The following is a 17,093-nucleotide window of genomic DNA, read 5'->3' on the forward strand; positions in this document are numbered from 1 at the left end:
TATTTGAAACATCCGTCTCAAGCTGATAATCTAATCTAATACAAAAGATTGTAAGTAAAGTAACTTTGATTATTCTGATGTGGTTTTAGTGATTTGCTGTAGGGTTTTGATTAAGAAAAAAAAAAAGATATTCTGTTAGCTGCTTCAGCGGGATGGGAGCTGCTGTTGTGCTTTGTGTCTCTTTGTGTAGGCAATGTATAAACACCTGTTTGGAGCTTCCCTGTGTTGTTTTCTGTCCCTGTGCATTTGCAGCGTTCTCTGCTAGGTTCTTTACAGGAAAAGAGATGAAGTCTTAATGCTGTCGAGAGCTGAGTGCTCTTTCTAGTCAGCAGGAGCTGAAGATACTTGCTGGATGCATGTGTGGAATAAGGCCTAAGGACAGAAAAGTACTGGATTTCTGTTAGTCATCCTGCTGAATTTGAATGTGATGAAAAAATACTGAATCCTTTCTTGTGGTAGTTTCAGCAACAAGATGTTTCCACAGCATTTTCTTCACATTTAATTTTATTTGATCGGAGTTATGCGTGCTGGGGATCTTAAATACTGGTCTGGCAGGTTGTTGTGTGTTGCCTGATCCTCTTAGCTAGTCGTATTTCATTAACTTGCCTTTTAAGAAAACAAATTGCAGCTCTAGTGCCCTGAGTAAAGAGCAGGCTTAGTCAGCAGTTCTGTGCTATTAGTACTAGTAATGCCTTATTTGTTATATTCTGTGAGGTTTTATAAGGTACTGAGTGCTTCTTTTTCTTGGTATCACCTTTAGCTTGAGCACAGGGGCCCGTGGGGTGGCGAGGGAGGAGAGAAGGGTGGGCCAAGTGTGCAGGGAAGGCTTCTGCCTGAGGGCTGTTCCGAGGGCCTGGCAAGGTCCAGCCTAGGCAAATGTGTGCTGCCACATCCACAGATGCATAGAAGCAGCTTCTCTTTGGAAGATAAGGTAGATCTTACTGGATTTGGTGGGTAGCACTGGAGGACCACCTGTGGGAACTGATCACCTTTGTTTAAACATCGCGGTGTGGCTTTGAAAAGGTCACCTTTTATACAGGAGTGGCGTGACAGCAGCATCCACTGTCTGGGGGCCACTGGGTACTTCATACTGAAACTGTTGACTCTCAGAGTTTGACCTTACATGCCATGCTGTGATTCAAACAGCAATAGTAATGCAAATGGGTTCTTTACAATCTTTAGCTTCCTCTTTTTTTAGCACTGAGATCAGCTTCACCTTACCTTGGTTTACAGTTGCTGCCATTTCAGTCTTTCTGTATTTTATTAACTACACCCATGGCCAGACCCAACCCCTCAGCCTGCGCCTAAAGTGAAGTGCTGGTGTTTCTCTGGTTGGTGTTACAGCACACCGGTTCCCTCTACAGAATGGATCCTTTTTGGGGTGTGATTGTGCTCAGCAAGGCGAGGTGCAGGTGGCACAACATGTGAGGACTTTTGTGGAGAAGTTGGAGGACCCAGCACAGTTCACCTACAGGAACAAAATAACCAATTCCTAAAACTTAACTGTTTTTCTAGAACCTGTGTGATTGGCATGTTCCTGTTAAGTAACCAGTGAAAGAATTACTCACTCGGTCCCTTTCATCCCTGGGAAGTCTGTTTGCAAGAGGACTCTGTCCGACCTTGATTTGACTTCTGTGACTTTCTGAACTGGATGTGTAGGAGTGCAGATCTGCCAGGGCAGCTCAGTGGTGTCTTGGGGAACAGCGTTTGCAGGATGGCTGCTGATTTCTCATGTTGTCAGGGAGAAGGATGGAGACGTGTGCTAACAAGGCATCTTTGTTTGCCTCGTTTCTCTGAATGAAGTCTATTGATTAGGGAAAGAGAGGAAAAAAAACTCCCTTCATTATTATTTGAGGGGGTTCACAGAGATTCAAGCACCAGGAGCCTGGCCCGCTTTCTCTTTTCACATTTTCATCTCCAGTAGCTACCCATGTGCATGGTCCTGGGTCTCAAACAAGGCTGCAGATCAGCAGGCTGTACCCTTGGCTTTCAACCTATGCACCAGGCCTCCTTCGAAGCTTCTCCCGCTCCTCAGCTTTTCCTGTAGCTACCAGGGAACAAGGGCTTGAATGGAAGCTTTTGGGTTTGTGTTTCCTGCTTGGCTGTGCGTTTCTGCTTGGCATGTTTATAGACCAACTCTGCAAACCCCGTCTCTTGTGCTGCCTGCTTTGATTCGTGAACACATCCGGGTGTTTTTCAAGACAACAGAAATAGCCCAGCAGACTAGATGCTGCTGTACAAGCCCCGTGGGGCCATACCAGCTTTCTTCCTTTTTCAAAGCAAGTTCTCCCTGAGAGCCGGAGTGAAAACACGTTTTCTCATGGTGGTAAAAGTGCCAGCGCAGTTCTGACCCGGTGACAGGCCCCGTTGTCCCCCGGCTTGCGCGGTCTGACGTGAAATCGCCCGCTTTGGTTAGCGCGGCGGCAGGAAGCAGGTTCCCTCCCTCCTCCCAGTGTCCACACCTCGTCAGGCTGCAAAAATCTGCTCACATCTTAGAGCAAGTGAAGCTTCACTGAGCAGCACATGAGCGTGTGTCATCGCTGTGGCTCACGGGTGAGTTTTGAAGGGGAAAGCTTTTGCATTAAGGCTGAGACAAACAGGAGAAGAGGAAAGCAGTGTTGGTAGCCAGTGGCTGCTTTGTAGGTGAACACTAGAGGACCTGTAAGTTTAACTTTGAACATGATTTTTTCAGTAACCTGGTGGTGCTTTGCCTGGTACCAACAGCAGCCAAACTCAGAAGGATCTGTCAGTGCCTACAGAGAGAACGGCACGGTCCATCTTACCCATCCCTGCGCCTCGTGGGTTCTTTTCCCTGTTTCTAAATCCTCTTTTTCCTGCCTGGTTGCTGCTGATTTTGAGTGAAGTTATCTGACTTTTTGTCCCCTTCCATGGAAAGGTTGGCTGCACTTGACTGAGGAGATAAAACCCCAAACACTCAATGCAGTGCAGGGCCATAGCTCAGCGTTGTGGATATATCTGTAAATGCAGGCATCAGGCTTGGACACGTGCTTGCCTTGGGGTGTTGACTGGGACCATGGGGAGAGAGAAGTCACCCTTTCTGCAATGCCTTTTCCTCCCAAAGTGTCTGAGAAATGTCACGCTCTGGTTTGCAGCCTGATTTCCTGCCCTCTCGTGTAAGGAGTGGGCCACATCTCACATCTGATGTGGCCTTTTCAAACTGTGAAGCGATGTGACACGTTCTCGTGTGTCAGAAGAGCACTTGGGTGTTTGCATTCCATGCAGTGGAGCTGCTCGTTTCAGGGCTAAAAAGCCACCAGGATGATGAATAACAGAACACTGTGAGAGCCTCAGCGATCACAGATCGCATTTTTTATGCCTCACCTGGTGACAGTGAATCCCGACCCAACATTTAGAGGGAGTCCCTGGCTATCTGTGCTTTCATTGCTTGTATTTCTTTTTCATTTCAAACTTGTTCAGGTCTTCCGCTTGCCTGGAGCCGCTTTTATGAGTCACACAAACGTGCTATGCCGCTTTGTTTCCTTCTGTGTGAAGCTGGATAGTGAGTTTTGCTGAGGGTTGGAAGCAGTTACACTCTTGTGGTTCGCTAACCTTTTTGGGTGTTTTAAAAGAGAAACGTGAGCTCCTGGGTTTCTGCCTCTGCAGTGAAACCCAATGAGTTTCATACACATTGAGTCATGGTGTTGACAGGTGACTGATAAACATCTGCACTATCCGAGTTACTGTAACTAAAGAGATGAGTGGATCTGGTGTTTGCAAGTCACTTGCACATGAAACATTTGGCATGGTCCATTAGTGTTCTTTTAAAGCTATGAAAGATTCTGTGTTTTACGTAATTAAACGTGAGGCAGCAATGTGCCCTCATGACCAAGAGAGCCAGTGGTGTCCTGGGGGGCTTTAAGAAGAGTGTGGGCAGCAGGTTCTGCTCCCCCTCTGCTCTGCCCTGCTGAGGCCTCATCTGGAGTCCTGTGTCCAGCTCTGGGCTCCCCAGCTCCAGAGGGACAGGGAACTGCTGGGGAGAGGCCAGCACAGGGCCACCAAGATGATCAGGGGACTGGAGCATCTCCCTGCTGAGGAAAGGCTGCGGGACCTGGGGCTGTTTAGTCTGGAGAAGAGAAGGCTGAGGTGGGGCCATATCAATACTGAGAAATCCCTAAAGGGCAGATGTCAAGAGGATGGGGCCAGTCTTTTTTCTGTGGTGGCCAGTGACAGGACAAGGGGTAACGGGCACAAGCTGGAACACAAAAAGTTCCACTTAAACACAAGGAGCAAGTCCTTTGGTGCTGAGGTGAGGGAGCCCTGGCCCAGGCTGCCCAGGGAGGGTGTGGAGGCTCTTTCTCAGGAGGTTTCCAACCCCACCTGGACACGACCCTGTGTCCCCTGGTCGAGGGGAACCTGCTTTAGCAGGGAGTTGGGCTGGGTGAGTTCTGGAGTTCCATTTCAACCCCCACCATTCTGGGATTCTGTAACCACAGAATTCAGTTACTTATTTCTAGACACTCACCCAAAAAGCAACTTTAGGCCTTTGAGGGTCAGTTTTCTTTCCTCCCTGCTCCTGACATAGAGTTTCTGTCTAGTCTTTGCTTCCCAAGCCCCATCACACCAAGCAAGGAATGTGCCTCACTCCTCTTTTGCTCTCCCCATATCTAGTGACCCTAAATGCACTCTTCTCTACATCCATACCTAACTGGCAGCTTTAGGTCACCTGAAATTCTGTGTAGACTTCCAAGGAACCAGGCTTGGTGGGGAGGAAGCTGCAGTTGTCAGTGGGGAAAATTGACTTTGGTGGCTGAAGACCTGTAAAAGAATCTCTCAGATGGTCAAAGTGATGACCAGTTCATCAGATCTCAGCCAGCACTCCTCTTTGCTTTTTCTGCTAAGTGGGGTACGCTTTTGGGGGGAGGCACGTCCAGAACGAAGGGTTGCAGTCTTGGTACCAAACATGGAGGATTTTGCCTCATTATCCAGTAGCTCTTTTACAAGCATTCCTAGGGGAAGAAAAAGAAAGCGAGTCTGTGAAAGCTTTGACAATATTCTTCCCCTTGCATCCTACAGTAACTCAATTTAATGATGATTTGTCCACTGAGTATCCTCACCATCTCCCGTGTAACATTCTTGCTTCCAAGACCGGACTTTGGAAAGTAAATAACAACTTCTCCCCAAAATCTTGTGTGTATGAGCAGCCTCTTTCCTCAGAGCACATTTCACACCTTTTGATTCTCCAGAGACTGCTGCCATTTAGCCAAGGCATGGCAGGGTTAAATACTGTACTCACCCGGGTGCACCTCTCCTCTCTTGCAGGCGAGAAGCGACACAGTTTTGATGTTAATTACAACTCCAGCTTCGTGTACGAGAAGGAGAGCGACATAATGCAAGGGCGTATGATGGACCAGGCCATAAACAACGCCATCACCTACCTCGGGGCCGAGGCCTTGCGCCCTCTCGTGCAGACCCCACCGGCTCCCACCTCCGAAATGGTGCCGGTCATCAGCAGCCTGTACCCCATCTCGCTGACCCGCGCCGACGTGGTGCCCAACGGTGGCGCGCAGGACGCCGACAAGAGCCACGGCCACCTCAGGGACAAAAGCCTGTCTTCCGACAGAGGCCTTTCCCCCAACAACAGCGGCCAAGACTCCACAGACACTGACAGCAACCACGAGGAGCGTCAGAATCCCACCTTCCAGCAGGGCCAACCCATCCCCGCTCCGGCCCGCAACGGCCTCCAAGCCCTGAAGGATTTCCCCAGGCCCTACGACATAATCAAGCCGCCCGCCATATGCCCCCGGGATGCCTTCAAGGTCATCAACAAAGAAGGGGAAGCCATCGGGGTCTACCGCTGCGACCATTGCCGCGTCCTCTTCTTGGATTACGTGATGTTCACCATCCACATGGGCTGCCACGGCTTCCGCGACCCCTTCGAGTGCAACGTCTGCGGGTACCGCAGCCACGACCGATACGAGTTCTCCTCGCACATAGCACGAGGAGAGCACAGAGTGATCCTCAAATAAAAGGACAGGGGTGGATGGGGGTGGGGGTGATGTTCCGAGGTCAGAGCTTGGGAGGCCTTGGTTGGGTTTTAATTAGCATCAAGAAGTTTCTTGCCTATTTTTCTACGCCGGTTTTTAAATGGAGTGTCACGGGGAGGTGACACCTTTTGTTTTGGAATTTAATGGGGGTTTTTTACAAGTGATTCAGTGTTCTGTAGCATCTGTGCCCAGCTGCTGCGGTGAGTGGCACTGTGTGAAATACCAGGAGCACAGACCTGTTTGGAGGTGAACTTTGTTTCTGTCAGAATCAGGAGCTGTTTGAGGTGTTTCTGTTTTTCTTTCTTCACTTGCGTTTGTTTTTTAGAGTGATGTTTTAACTCAAAGATGCAAAAGGCTTTGCTGATTTCACTGCCAGGCCCGATGTATAGTGAGGAGGAGCTTTTTCTGCTTTTTCTTCCTCCCGAATTGAGGAAAGTTATGTCTGGGAGGGATTATTAATTCCTCTCTAAAGGTTTTCCCCTAAGTCTTAAAGAGCATGTGGCCCCAGCACACTTTCATTTTTCTTACCCCTCTGTTCACTTTCTTTAAAGTCTCTCCCACATGCCTCTTAGTAATAGCAAAATAAGAAATCAGACCTATTTCGAGGCTGGGTTTTGTTTTTTCACCCATGTGCATTTTTGGGATACCCAGTGAGGTCATCGGGCAGCTCATCCACGCTGTCTGGGGGGGGGGGAAAAAGCTTGATTTTTCACTGCTGGAAAGTTTCCTTTCCTCTAGCTGCTCTGCCTCATGCCCTTACCTCGCCCCCGTGGCCAGCATGAGGCTCAGAGCAGGAGTCACGGTGTCCTGGCAGCAGCCACCCTGAGAAGCTGCATTGAGGAGTGTGTGGGAGCAACACACTCTGCTTTTACATGGGGATATCCCTCCGGGTGAGCTGTGCTGGTTTGCAAAATGACTATTTGCCATTACTTTGAAGCTGGGTTTTTAAATAGTTCTTTTCATGTAGTGGTGGCTCCGCAGCTGCATCGTTAGTCACTGGGCTGCAGATAGGGCCTCGGTAGCAGTTCTGCTGAGTGAATGTTTGTCCTTTGCCAGGTGTTTTTCTTTTCTTGTAGCGTAGGCTCTAGGTGTGTTCTGAGGGACTCTTGGCACCCACTGCTGCGTGGTTTGGTGTCACCACTGCTTTTGTCCTTTCTCGGTGATGCCCGTCCGACGTCCATGGGGATCCGTCCCTCTCCGTGAGGGACAGGCACAGAGGCTGAGGGTCAAGGAATACTGAGTGTCCTTCCTCCCTCTGAGCTGGGCTCACTCTTGTGGCTCAAAGACTTTCTCCCTCCCTGAATTTTAAGGTACAAAGAAGAAAGTGATGTTCTCTCTTCCCAGGAAGGGTACATCTGAAGAAGGATTAACTACTCTGCAGAGTGCCTGAGTGTCTGGAGTGCTGCAAAGCGCAGGCCCTGGATCCTGCCTGCCACCGGGGATGAGAACAACGGTTTTACTACCTTCTTACAGACCATGTTCAGAGCTTTTTCCAATGACCTGTTCCCCACTGTGTGGCTGCTCCGGGGAGCGCGTGGATGTTGGTTCTTCCCTGATGAAGTACCCACAGGCCTGGTGGGATGCATGCTCTGAGGCTGTGGTTCCACCCAGGGCTGAATGCCACCACCCCGGCGCTGCCCGCACTCGGGGTGCCTGTAAAATGAGGCCACTCATCTCTCCCGCTGCATGTTGAGGGAGGCAGAAGCGACCGAGCGACGTGCTGATGAAAACACTCCTGGGGGATGAGTGGAAACACTGTGCAGCAGATGGTAACTCGCTGTTTGCCCAGGAAGCTCCTCGGCCAAGTGCGTCTCACCCGGCTCTGACCGCTTCACCCGCTCCTGCCTCATGCCGCTACCGAATCCTCGCAGGCGCTCTGCAGATGAGCCCCCCGCTCCTCCCGTCCTGCCAGGCAGGCCTGAGGCTGCCTTCCCAGCTGAGGTGAGCTGTCAGCCACCAAGCAGCTCGGCCTGAGCATCCCTGATGGGTTTGGGAGAGGGGAGGGGGGAGGTTTTGACAGCAGCTTTCCCTCTGCTGTGCGGGCAAGGCTGTGGTGGCAGGATTGGCTGAACCAAAAGTTCCCTGCGCTGTCTGGAGCTGATGAGTGGTTACTTTGTTTAGGGCTCTGCTGTTGAGCAATTGCGTGTTGTGGAGTTTCAACCCAGTCATTTATTAAAATAGATATTTTTCTGAGGATAATTATCTGCTGTGTGATGCCTGCGCCTCCCAAAACTGGGGCCAGAGCCAGCCTTGGCTGTGCCCCAGGACTGCTGGATGTGCTGGCCCTGCGGGGGGTGCCAGGGTAAGCCCCCTCTCTGTTTGGGGGCACCTCATCCCACAGCACCACCCGAGAACCCTCCCTCGAGGGCAGAGGGGCCAGGAGCCTGTCAGGCCGTGCCCGTACCTCAAAGGGCTGCAGGTCCCTGAGTTCAGAGGAGCTTTGAAAATCACCTCATCTGGGAAAGTGGAGGGGGAGAAGCTGCTGGGGTTTGTTGTGAGCCTGATTTATTCTGCTTCTGGTTTGGTTATTTTGGTACAAAACCCATTTCTGCTCGGGCTGCTGCCCCAGACAGCTGCCTCGCCTGCCCTGCTCAGTTTCTTTCTCTACTGCTGAATCATACCCAAACAGCAGGCAGCACAGAGCCCTGAGCATTAACAAACGAGCCTCTCGTGCTTTAAAGTTTAATGATTCTTTTAAAAAATACCAATAAGTCCCCCTATGGCTAGTGTAAGGGACCCCAGGCACCACGCTGCACATTGCTGCTCACCCTCACCAAAGCTCACTCCTCCAGCCTGGAGAGTGGAGACACCTCGGTGTCAGCGGGTGAGCAGTGACTTCCTGGGGCTGGATGGCTGGCTGTCCATCTGTCCCCTCTTGAGGTCTGTAAATCCCAAAGATAGCTTTGAGACCTTTGCCCAGCCATGGTGCTGAGCTGATGGCAGTGGCTGTGGGGAGCAGAACACCGGCAGAGCAGGAGCAACGAGCTCCTGGGTGTAAGCTGGAACACACAAAGTTCCACTGGAACAGAAGGAGAAACTCCTTTGGTGCTGAGGTGAGGGAGCCCTGGCCCAGGCTGCCCAGGGAGGGTGTGGAGGCTCCTTTGTGGGAGGTTTCCAAACCCACCTGGACACGTTCCTGTGCCCCCCGATGGAGGGGAACCTGCTTTAGCAGGGGGTTGGGCTGGAGCTCTGCAGGGCCCTTCCAGCCCCCACCATGCTGGGATTCCATGGCATGCCCAGGAGTGCACTGGCCTCAGGCCTCACTCCCTGCAACAGGACCGTGTGTGGCAAAGCACCATCCTCCTCACCCTGGTGTTACCGAGCACAGTCAGAGTGAAACCGAGCCCTGGTGCGTGGCGGCGGCGGCGGCAGCCTCAGCCTGGTGCTGGGCAAACGCCTGCAGCCAGGAGCGTGCACCCAGGATCCCGCTGTCTGCGGGTGGGTGAGTGACTGTGTGAGGTGAGGGACAGGAGTGTTTGGGGATGGTGGAAGGGGCAGTGCACCCCTCAAATTCCTCCTGTTCACGGAGCCAGATCCACTCCCCCTGTGGAACTGCAGGTTGAGGGCAACACTTGCCCCATATGCCAAGGGCTGCTGCAACGGGTACGGGGGGGGCTCAGGGTTTTGGGGGGGTGATAAGGGCTGTGTGCCCCAGGCTGGGGGACATGGGTCAGCAGGTGGGAGCAGGGAGGCTCACACTGAAGCTCCTGCAGCCTCTTTTTTAGCACCTCTTTCAGCAGGGTGACATCATTTGAGACACTCTCAACACCTAGCCCCAGAAGCTGGACACACTTGAAACACAGGAAGGAGAAAAAGCAGCAAGTCAGAAGGTCCTTTTTCCCTTCCCTTCTCGCTCCTTTCCCAGCCTGGGTGAAGCACAAGCACTGGGAGTTACTTTCCCCTCGCAGTGACACTGCCAGGTAAGTCTGAGGTGAGTTTCTCAGGTGAAACCATGACAGTACTCACAGCTCCAGCCAAGGGGGCACAGGGCCAGGGGGCAGCGAGTCGCACAGCAGATCCCCAGCCTGCCTTTGCCTTGGATAAGAGCAGTTTTGATGCTAAAACCCTCCCCATCCCTCTTCAGCTGGGAACCAAACTCTCTTTAAAGCTCCAGAAACCGTTGGTGTGATGACACAGAGATCCTTATCTGCTGGTTGGCTTCCTTAGGATGGAGCAGAGAGGAGCTCCTTTCCCCCATCGTGTTGAAACATGCACAAAAAGTCCTCTAAAACTCTGCCTGGTGCTAAACTCTGAGCATCCCTGTTGGGGAGTGGTACCTGCACCCCAAAACCAGCAGTGCCAGGAGGGATGAGTGGGTGAGGGAGGGCTGAGTCACAGCCACCTCCTCCTTGTCCCAATTCTTCAGCCTCTCACTGCATCATGCTCTTTTGTGCCATTCCAGTGAAGACCCACTGACATTTCACAGCCCTCAGCGTGAGTCAGGGGCTCCTGCTGCCCACAGGAAGGTACAGGGAGGGTCCCCCTGCCCCTAAAAGAGTGGAGGTGAGGTGTGAGTGAGGTGCAGGGCCACATCTGTGCCTCCCTTGGGAGGATGAACTACAAGAAAGACGCTGAGGGGCTGGAGCGTGGCCAGAGACAGGCAGAGGAGCTGGGGAAGGAGCTGGAGCACAAGGGTGGTGTGGAGGGGCTGAGGGGATGGGGGTGTTTAGCCCAGAGAAGAGGAGCCTGAGGGGAGACAGGAGCACTCTCTGACACTCCCTGACAGGAGGCTGCAGTGAGGTTGTAGGGCTCATCTCTGCTCCCAAGTAACAAGTGACAGGATAAGACGAAGCGGCCTCAAGTTGCCCCAGGGGAGGTTTGGATTGGAGCTGAGGCAGAACTGTTTCCCTGAGAGGGGTGTCAGCCCCTGTGCCAGGCTGCCCAGGGAGCTGGGGCAGTGCCCAGCCCTGGAGGGATCCCAAAGCTGTGGAGCTGAGGTGCTGAGGGCCGTGGGTCAGTGCTGGGCTGGGCAGGGTGAGGGCAGGGCTGGGACTGCAGCAGCTTCAGGGGCTTTTCCAACCAAAACGATTCTGTGATTCTAGGAACAGCTGCAGCGTGGGGATCTCTCAGGTGCCCCCCACGCTGAGCCGTGTAACCAACACCAGCAACACCGCGGGGGAGCCTTGTAGCCGCGGCTCCTGCACGGGCAGGGCCAGGGCTGTGACCGCGCAGGGCAGCGGGTTCATGTCACGCCTGATGCCCGCCCTGGCTCTGCCGGGAGGGAAGTGCAGCCCCCGGGGAGCCATGTGCTCCCGCGCCGCCGAGCCATTCCCTGCGGCCGCAGGGGTTATATCTGGCACCGCATTTGCATGGCAGCGCGCCGGCGCACCTGGGCAGCGGCCGAGCCGCGGCGAGCAGCCGGCAACGGGCACACGTGGGGGCAAGGAAAGTCCCGGCACACAACTGGGGCTTTACCGAAACCTGCTTCCAACCTGGGCAGCTTCGGCCCCTCGGGCTGAGCCACCAGCCTGGCGCCCAGCGGGGCTGCAGGGAAGAGAGGGATGGGAACGATGCTGCTGGGCTGGAGATGATGCTCTTGGGCTGGGGGTGGTGTTTCTGGACTGAGGGCGATGTTTTGGGGCTGGGGATGATGCTTTTGGGTTGAGGACAATGATTTTAGGCTGTGTGATGGTGCTCCTGGGCTGTCGTGATGGTGTTCTTGGCCAGGGAGGATGCTGTCAGACTGGAGATGATGCTCAGCTCCCCCACAATGGGGGACCCCTTCCCAACCCAGGCCTCAGCAGCTCCCCATCCCCCCTCTCTTTGGCTGGGAGCCCTTTCCTAGGGGGAAGGGCTGTGAGTGGGGCCAAGGCCACTGCCACAGTGTCCCCCCACTCTGTGGCGAGTGTTGGAGTCAACCCTGCCTCCCTCCTGCTCCTCTCAGCACCAGCCCCGTTGCTGCTTCCCCGTGGACTGCTGGACACTGTGGGCATGGCAGTAGAGTCTTGTCCACCCACACCCCCATTTCCCAGGCCTGCAGCTCCATGCCAGGGGGCTTAGTCACAGATGTGGGGCCCCCCTTTGCCTTGTTGCTCCCTGGGGCTGGGTGCAGCCCCCCCGCTCCCTGCCCCCCGGAGCGGAGAAAGTTAGTCAAATCTGCAGAAACCGCAGCGAGGGGGGAGGCTGCGTCTCTGATGTCACCCCTGCACGTCCCACAGGTGCCGCGCCGCTGCCACAGCCCCACTGTGCCATTAACTCATGCAAGAAGGGGGGATAATGCAAAAATATTTCCTCTCCTCCCCCCTCCCTCAACACCTCATCCTGTCCCCAAGGTGCCTGGAAACAGCCGGGCTGGTGGGGGGGTGGGGGGAGGGCCCACGTGCACAGCACGGGCAGCTGCACGCGGGGCTGAGGGGGTCCTGGCAGGGGGTTGGGAGGGGGCTGCACTGGGGCTCCCCCATCCCTGCCACATGTGCATCCATGCAGCCACCGTCCTGGGCCTCCTTGGCGGCGTGAAGCAGGGTGGGAGCCAGGAAGGCTTCTGAGAAAGGGCCCCGGGGGTTGAATCATGCCGGGCCTCCTGCGGTTTCCCCCTGCTCTCACCTCCCCGGTGCAGTCACGCCAGGCGCCCACACGCCAGCACCCCGCTCCCAGCCTCAGGGGGCACAACCCCTGAGGGCTGCACCCACCTCCCCACCATTACTCCCTGAATCTGGAGGGAAACTCCTGGGGCAGCTCCCATCCTGCACCCACCAGTGCACGCTGCACTCAGCAGCTCTGCAACCATCCTGCACCATGCAACCCACATGCGCTCTGCACTGCTCCCTGCAGCCCCTCTGCACCCCCAAACACACCATGCACCCCTTGTGCCCTGCTTCTGTCCTTGCACCACCTCCTGCATCCCCTGCACCACTTCCTGCATCACCTGCACCATGCACTGCAGCTGGGCACGGTGCCCTATAATCCCTGTATCCCAGCATGGCAGGGCTGGAAGGGCCCTGCAGAGCTCACCCAGCCCAACCCCCTGCTAAAGCAGGTTGCCTCTGATCAGGGGGCACAGGAACATGTCCAGGTGGGGTTGGGAACCTCCTGAGAAGGAGCCTCCACACCCTCCCTGGGCAGCCTGGGCCAGGGCTCCCTCACCTCAGCACCAAGGAAGTTTCTCATCCCATTCCAGTAGAACTTTGTGTGATCCAGCCTGTGCCCATTACCCCTTGTCCTGGACAAACAGTGGCAAACACTGGCCCCATCCTCCTGACACCCACCCTTTAGGTACTTGTAAGTGTTGATGAGGTCCTCCCTCAGCCTTCTCTTCTCCAGACTAAGCAGCCCCAGCTCCCTGCAGCCCCCCAGCGCCGTGAGGCCCCATGCCAGAGCGGGTTTGCCACTGTCCATTGAGCCGAAGCCTCCCACCACGGGGCATTTCCAACCCCCACAGCAGCGGGGCGACCGGAACCAGAGCCTTGAGATGCCACATGCTGGGGTGGGGAGGTGGGCCAGGTGCCCCCAGGGAGTGGGGGGCAGGCAGGGGGGGCAGCTACCAGCCCTTCCCAGCCTCGTCACGGCCGCTGCACTCTCGGAGGAAGCCACTCAGCTTTTTCACCCGGCGCCGCTTCGCAAATACCACTCCCGATTTTAATACAGCAGTGGCAGCTGCTATTTCAGGCCGGGAGCAGGAAGCGAAACCCTGCTTGTGTCCCAGCCCCACTCACCCCTCTGATCTCCCCCCCTGAGCCGAGCCAGTGCCCGGGGTTGTGGTGTAACGGGGGGGAGGGGGTCATGGAGGCTTATTTGAAGCCCAGGAGCCGGGCGCCCGCCTTCACCTTCTGCGCCTTCCAGCGGAGCAGGCGGATGGCGCGGAGGCTGAGCCGCAGCACCGCGTCGTACTTGAACAGCAGCTTGTAGAAGGCGTCGGTGAGCAGGGCCCCGCTGGGGTCGGCGTGTTTCAGGGCGGCCATCGGCGTGTAGGCCGCGTTCGTCTGGTGCCGGAAGGGCGGCCGCGCCGCCTCGATCACCCGCAGCGTGTGCTGCACCGAGGGGAGGGACGGCGCTGTCCCCTTCCTGTCCTCAGCCCTGCACTCATCTCCTTTCCAGCCCGTCTGCAGATGTCCCCGTCTCCATCCACAGCTCCATCTTCATTCAGCCCATCCCCGTCTCCTCATCCTGTCTTCAGCCACGGTCTCGACCCCTTCCCATCCCGTCCCATCCCGTCCCATCCCATCCCGTCCCGTCCCGTCCCGTCCCGTCCCGTCCCATCCCATCCCATCCCATCCCATCCCATCCCATCCCTGTCTCCATCCCATTCCCATCTCATCCCCATTCTCATTACCACCCTATCCCCACTCCGTCTCCATTTCCATCCCATCCCATCCCATCCCGTCCCGTCCTGTCCCGTCCCATCCCATCCCATCCCATCCCATCCCATCCCATCCCATCCCTGTCGCCATCCCATTCCCATCTCATCCCCATTCCCATTCCCACCCTATCCCCACTCCGTCTCCATTTCCATCCCATCCCATCCCATCCCGTCCCGTCCTGTCCCGTCCCGTCCCATCCCATCCCATCCCTGTCTCCATCCCATTCCCATCTCATCCCCATTCCCATTCCCACCCTATCCCCACTGCGTCTCCATTTCCATCCCATCCCATCTCCATCCCGTCCCCATTCCCATCCATCCCCTGTCCTCATTCCCATCGTGTCCCACCTCATTCTCATCCCAACCCCACCCCATTTCCATCTCATCTGCATTCCCATCCATTCTCCATCCCCATCTCACCCTGTTCCATCCCTATCCCACCTCATTCCGTCCCCATCCGCCCCCAACCCTGTTTCCAGCCAGGCTGAGCCCCATCAGGATGAAGCTCATGGGGGAAGGTGCTGTCATGGCGGGACCTGGGGGGACCGCCTTAGGCCTAACTGAAGCTTCTCCAGGTAGCCCAGGGGCTACCATGGGAGTGAAGAGAGCGAGGAGAGGCCATCCCCACCCATCACCTCAGCGATGTCCTCGGGGGTCTGTCCCAGGCTGGCGAAGACGTCCCTGGAGTTGCGCAGGTAGAGGTTGGTGAAGATGTCGGCCGTCTCGGGGTCGGTCCGCGAGTAGTCGGCGCGTTTGGCCTCCTCGTACAGCTTCGTCTCAAACTCTGTCGTCACCGGCCCCGGCTCCACCAGGCTGATCCTGCTCAGGGAGACGGGGTGCTGGGGATCCCCGGCACCTTCCAGCTCCCTCTGCCCCCGTGAGGCCGGCAGCCCCCGTGGCCACTCACGCCACGTTGAAGCGCAGCGCCTGCACCACCAGACTCTCGCAGAAACCCTCCACCGCGAACTTGGAGGCGGCGTAGATGTCGTTGAACACGATGCCTGGATGGGTGGGGGGGTCCCAGTCAGGGCTGGGGGAGCGAGGGCTGGTCCCACTGCGGTGTCCCGTCCCCTTCTCCTCATACCCTGCAGGCCCATGATGCTGCTGATGACCACGATGTGGCCCCCGCGGCGGCGCTTCATGTCGGGTAGAACCTCCTTGACCAGGCGGACGAGGCCGAAGAAGTTGGTGTCCATGATGTTCTGCATGGCTGCCAGGCTCTGGCACTCCAGGGGTCCTGCCATGCCCACCCCAGCGTTGCTGACTGCGGGCACAGGGGCATCAGTGGGCAGCCCCTGAGTGGGGGGCTCCCATGCCCTCTGCTCTGAGGGTCCCCGTTGCTTGGAAGGTCTCCATACCCCAGGTGTGGGCTGTCTCTGCTACACGGGGTAACCCCAGCCCTGGTGTGGGATGTCCCTGGCATGGAGGGTCCCCAGTATGAGCGGCATGGGGGTCTCTGGTGCAGGGTGTCCCTGGTGCATGTGGTCAGGGGGTTCCTGGTGCAGAGATGGCCCTGTCACGGAGGGTCCCCAGCACGGGACAGGCTTGGCACGGATAGTTCTCAGACTGTCCCCAGCCCTGGTGCAGGATGTCCCTGGCATGGAGGGTCCCCAGTGCTTGTGGTCAGGGAATCTCTTGTGCAGGAGGTGGCCCTGGTAAGGACAGTCCCCAGTTCTCAGGGTGTTCCCAGCACAGAGGGTCCCCAGAGGATCCCCAGTATGAGATGTGCTTGGCACGGACAGTCCTCAGCTTCTCATGGTGCCCTCAGCCCTGGTGCAGGATGTCCCTGGCACAGAGGGTCTCCAGTGTGTGTGGTCAAGGGGTCTCTGGTGCAGGAGATGGCTCTGGCACAGAGGGTCCCCATCACCCGACTTGCTTGGCATGGACAGACCCCAGTTCTCAGGGTGTCCCCAGCAGTGGGTGCACAGCGGGCCCCCCCAACATGGGACACGCGTGTCGCGGGGCTCCCTGGCACAGGGCACTGTGGGACCGCGGTGGGCCAGGGGCTCCCAGGGCTCACCCAGGATGTCGACGTGGCGCTCGGGGATGCTGTCGAGACAGGCTCGGACTGAGCCCTCGTCACACACATCCAGCTCCTTGATCTCCAGCGTCCGGCCCAGCGCCGGCCCCGCCGCCGCCGCCAGCGCCCCGCTCCTGCCCACGTTCCTCATGGTGGCAATGACTGTGGGTGGAGGTGGCTCAGCCCCACACCCCTCCAGGGTGTCCCCCGTGACTTGAGGGTGGGAGATAACCCTCCCCCCTCCTCTCTACTCCCCGCTCACCTCGGAAGCGACGCTGCTTGTCCCGCGCCAGCCGCACGGCCAGCGCCAGCCCGATGCCCGAGGAGCAGCCCGTGATCAGCACCGTCTTGGGAGCCATGGCACAGCCACGGCCCCGCTGCCTGGCGCCCTGCTTTTAATAGCAGCTTACCCAGCCCCCCCCCACCAAATCCAGGCCCTTAATCCTCACTCCCCGTTAATCCCACACACAAATCCCTCCTCCCGCGGGGATTTGCCGGGGCCCCGTGGCTGAGCCGCACGTGGTGCCGCAGGGCACAGAGGGGCCTTTGTGCCACCCACGGGGCACGGCGGGGGCACGGCAGGACGTGGGGACGCTGCGGGGGGAAGGAAGCTGAGGGCCAGGACACCCCCCCCCCCCACCACTGTCCCTCTAGAGGCAGCCTGGCAGGAGCTCTGAAAAAATAACCTTTATTTTCACGGTATAAAACAGGTCACAGTTGAACTGGCCTTGTGGGGACTGTGGCAGTGGGTGCCCCCCTCACCCCCCACCTA

General features: G+C 56.7%; 2 protein-coding genes across 2 annotated transcripts in view; one reads left to right on the plus strand and one right to left on the minus strand.

Moving 5' to 3' along the window:
* IKZF3 (IKAROS family zinc finger 3) overlaps positions 1-5,987 on the plus strand; it is a 34,355-nt gene extending 28,368 nt beyond the window's left edge. Inside the window, exon 8 of the mRNA XM_062017904.1 lies at positions 5,281-5,987. Coding sequence (XP_061873888.1) covers positions 5,281-5,987 — 707 coding nt within the window. The remainder of the gene's footprint in view (positions 1-5,280) is intronic.
* A 7,745-nt stretch (positions 5,988-13,732) lies between these two features.
* Positions 13,733-16,680, minus strand: LOC104555723 (retinol dehydrogenase 8). The gene is made up of 6 exons (XM_062018938.1): positions 16,584-16,680; positions 16,322-16,483; positions 15,386-15,565; positions 15,209-15,302; positions 14,937-15,120; positions 13,733-13,972 (listed from the first exon to the last, which is right to left on the minus strand). The coding sequence occupies exons 1-6, from the start codon at positions 16,678-16,680 to the stop codon at positions 13,733-13,735; spliced, it is 957 nt and encodes a 318-aa protein (XP_061874922.1).
* Between the last annotated feature and the right edge of the window lie 413 nt (positions 16,681-17,093).

Source organism: Colius striatus, chromosome Z (assembly GCF_028858725.1).
Source record: "Colius striatus isolate bColStr4 chromosome Z, bColStr4.1.hap1, whole genome shotgun sequence".
Taxonomy (NCBI): domain Eukaryota; kingdom Metazoa; phylum Chordata; class Aves; order Coliiformes; family Coliidae; genus Colius; species Colius striatus.

Coding starts and splice junctions, on each gene's coding strand:
- LOC104555723 (XM_062018938.1), bottom strand. CDS start 16,680: ATGGCTCCCAAGACGGTGCTGATCACGGGCTGCTCCTCGGGCATCGGG. Junction 15,566..16,321: donor GCGCCACGTCGACATCCTGG/GTGAGCCCTGGG, acceptor CTGTGCCCGCAG/TCAGCAACGCTGGGGTGGGC. Junction 13,973..14,936: donor CCCCCGAGGACATCGCTGAG/GTGATGGGTGGG, acceptor CCCTCGGTGCAG/CACACGCTGCGGGTGATCGA.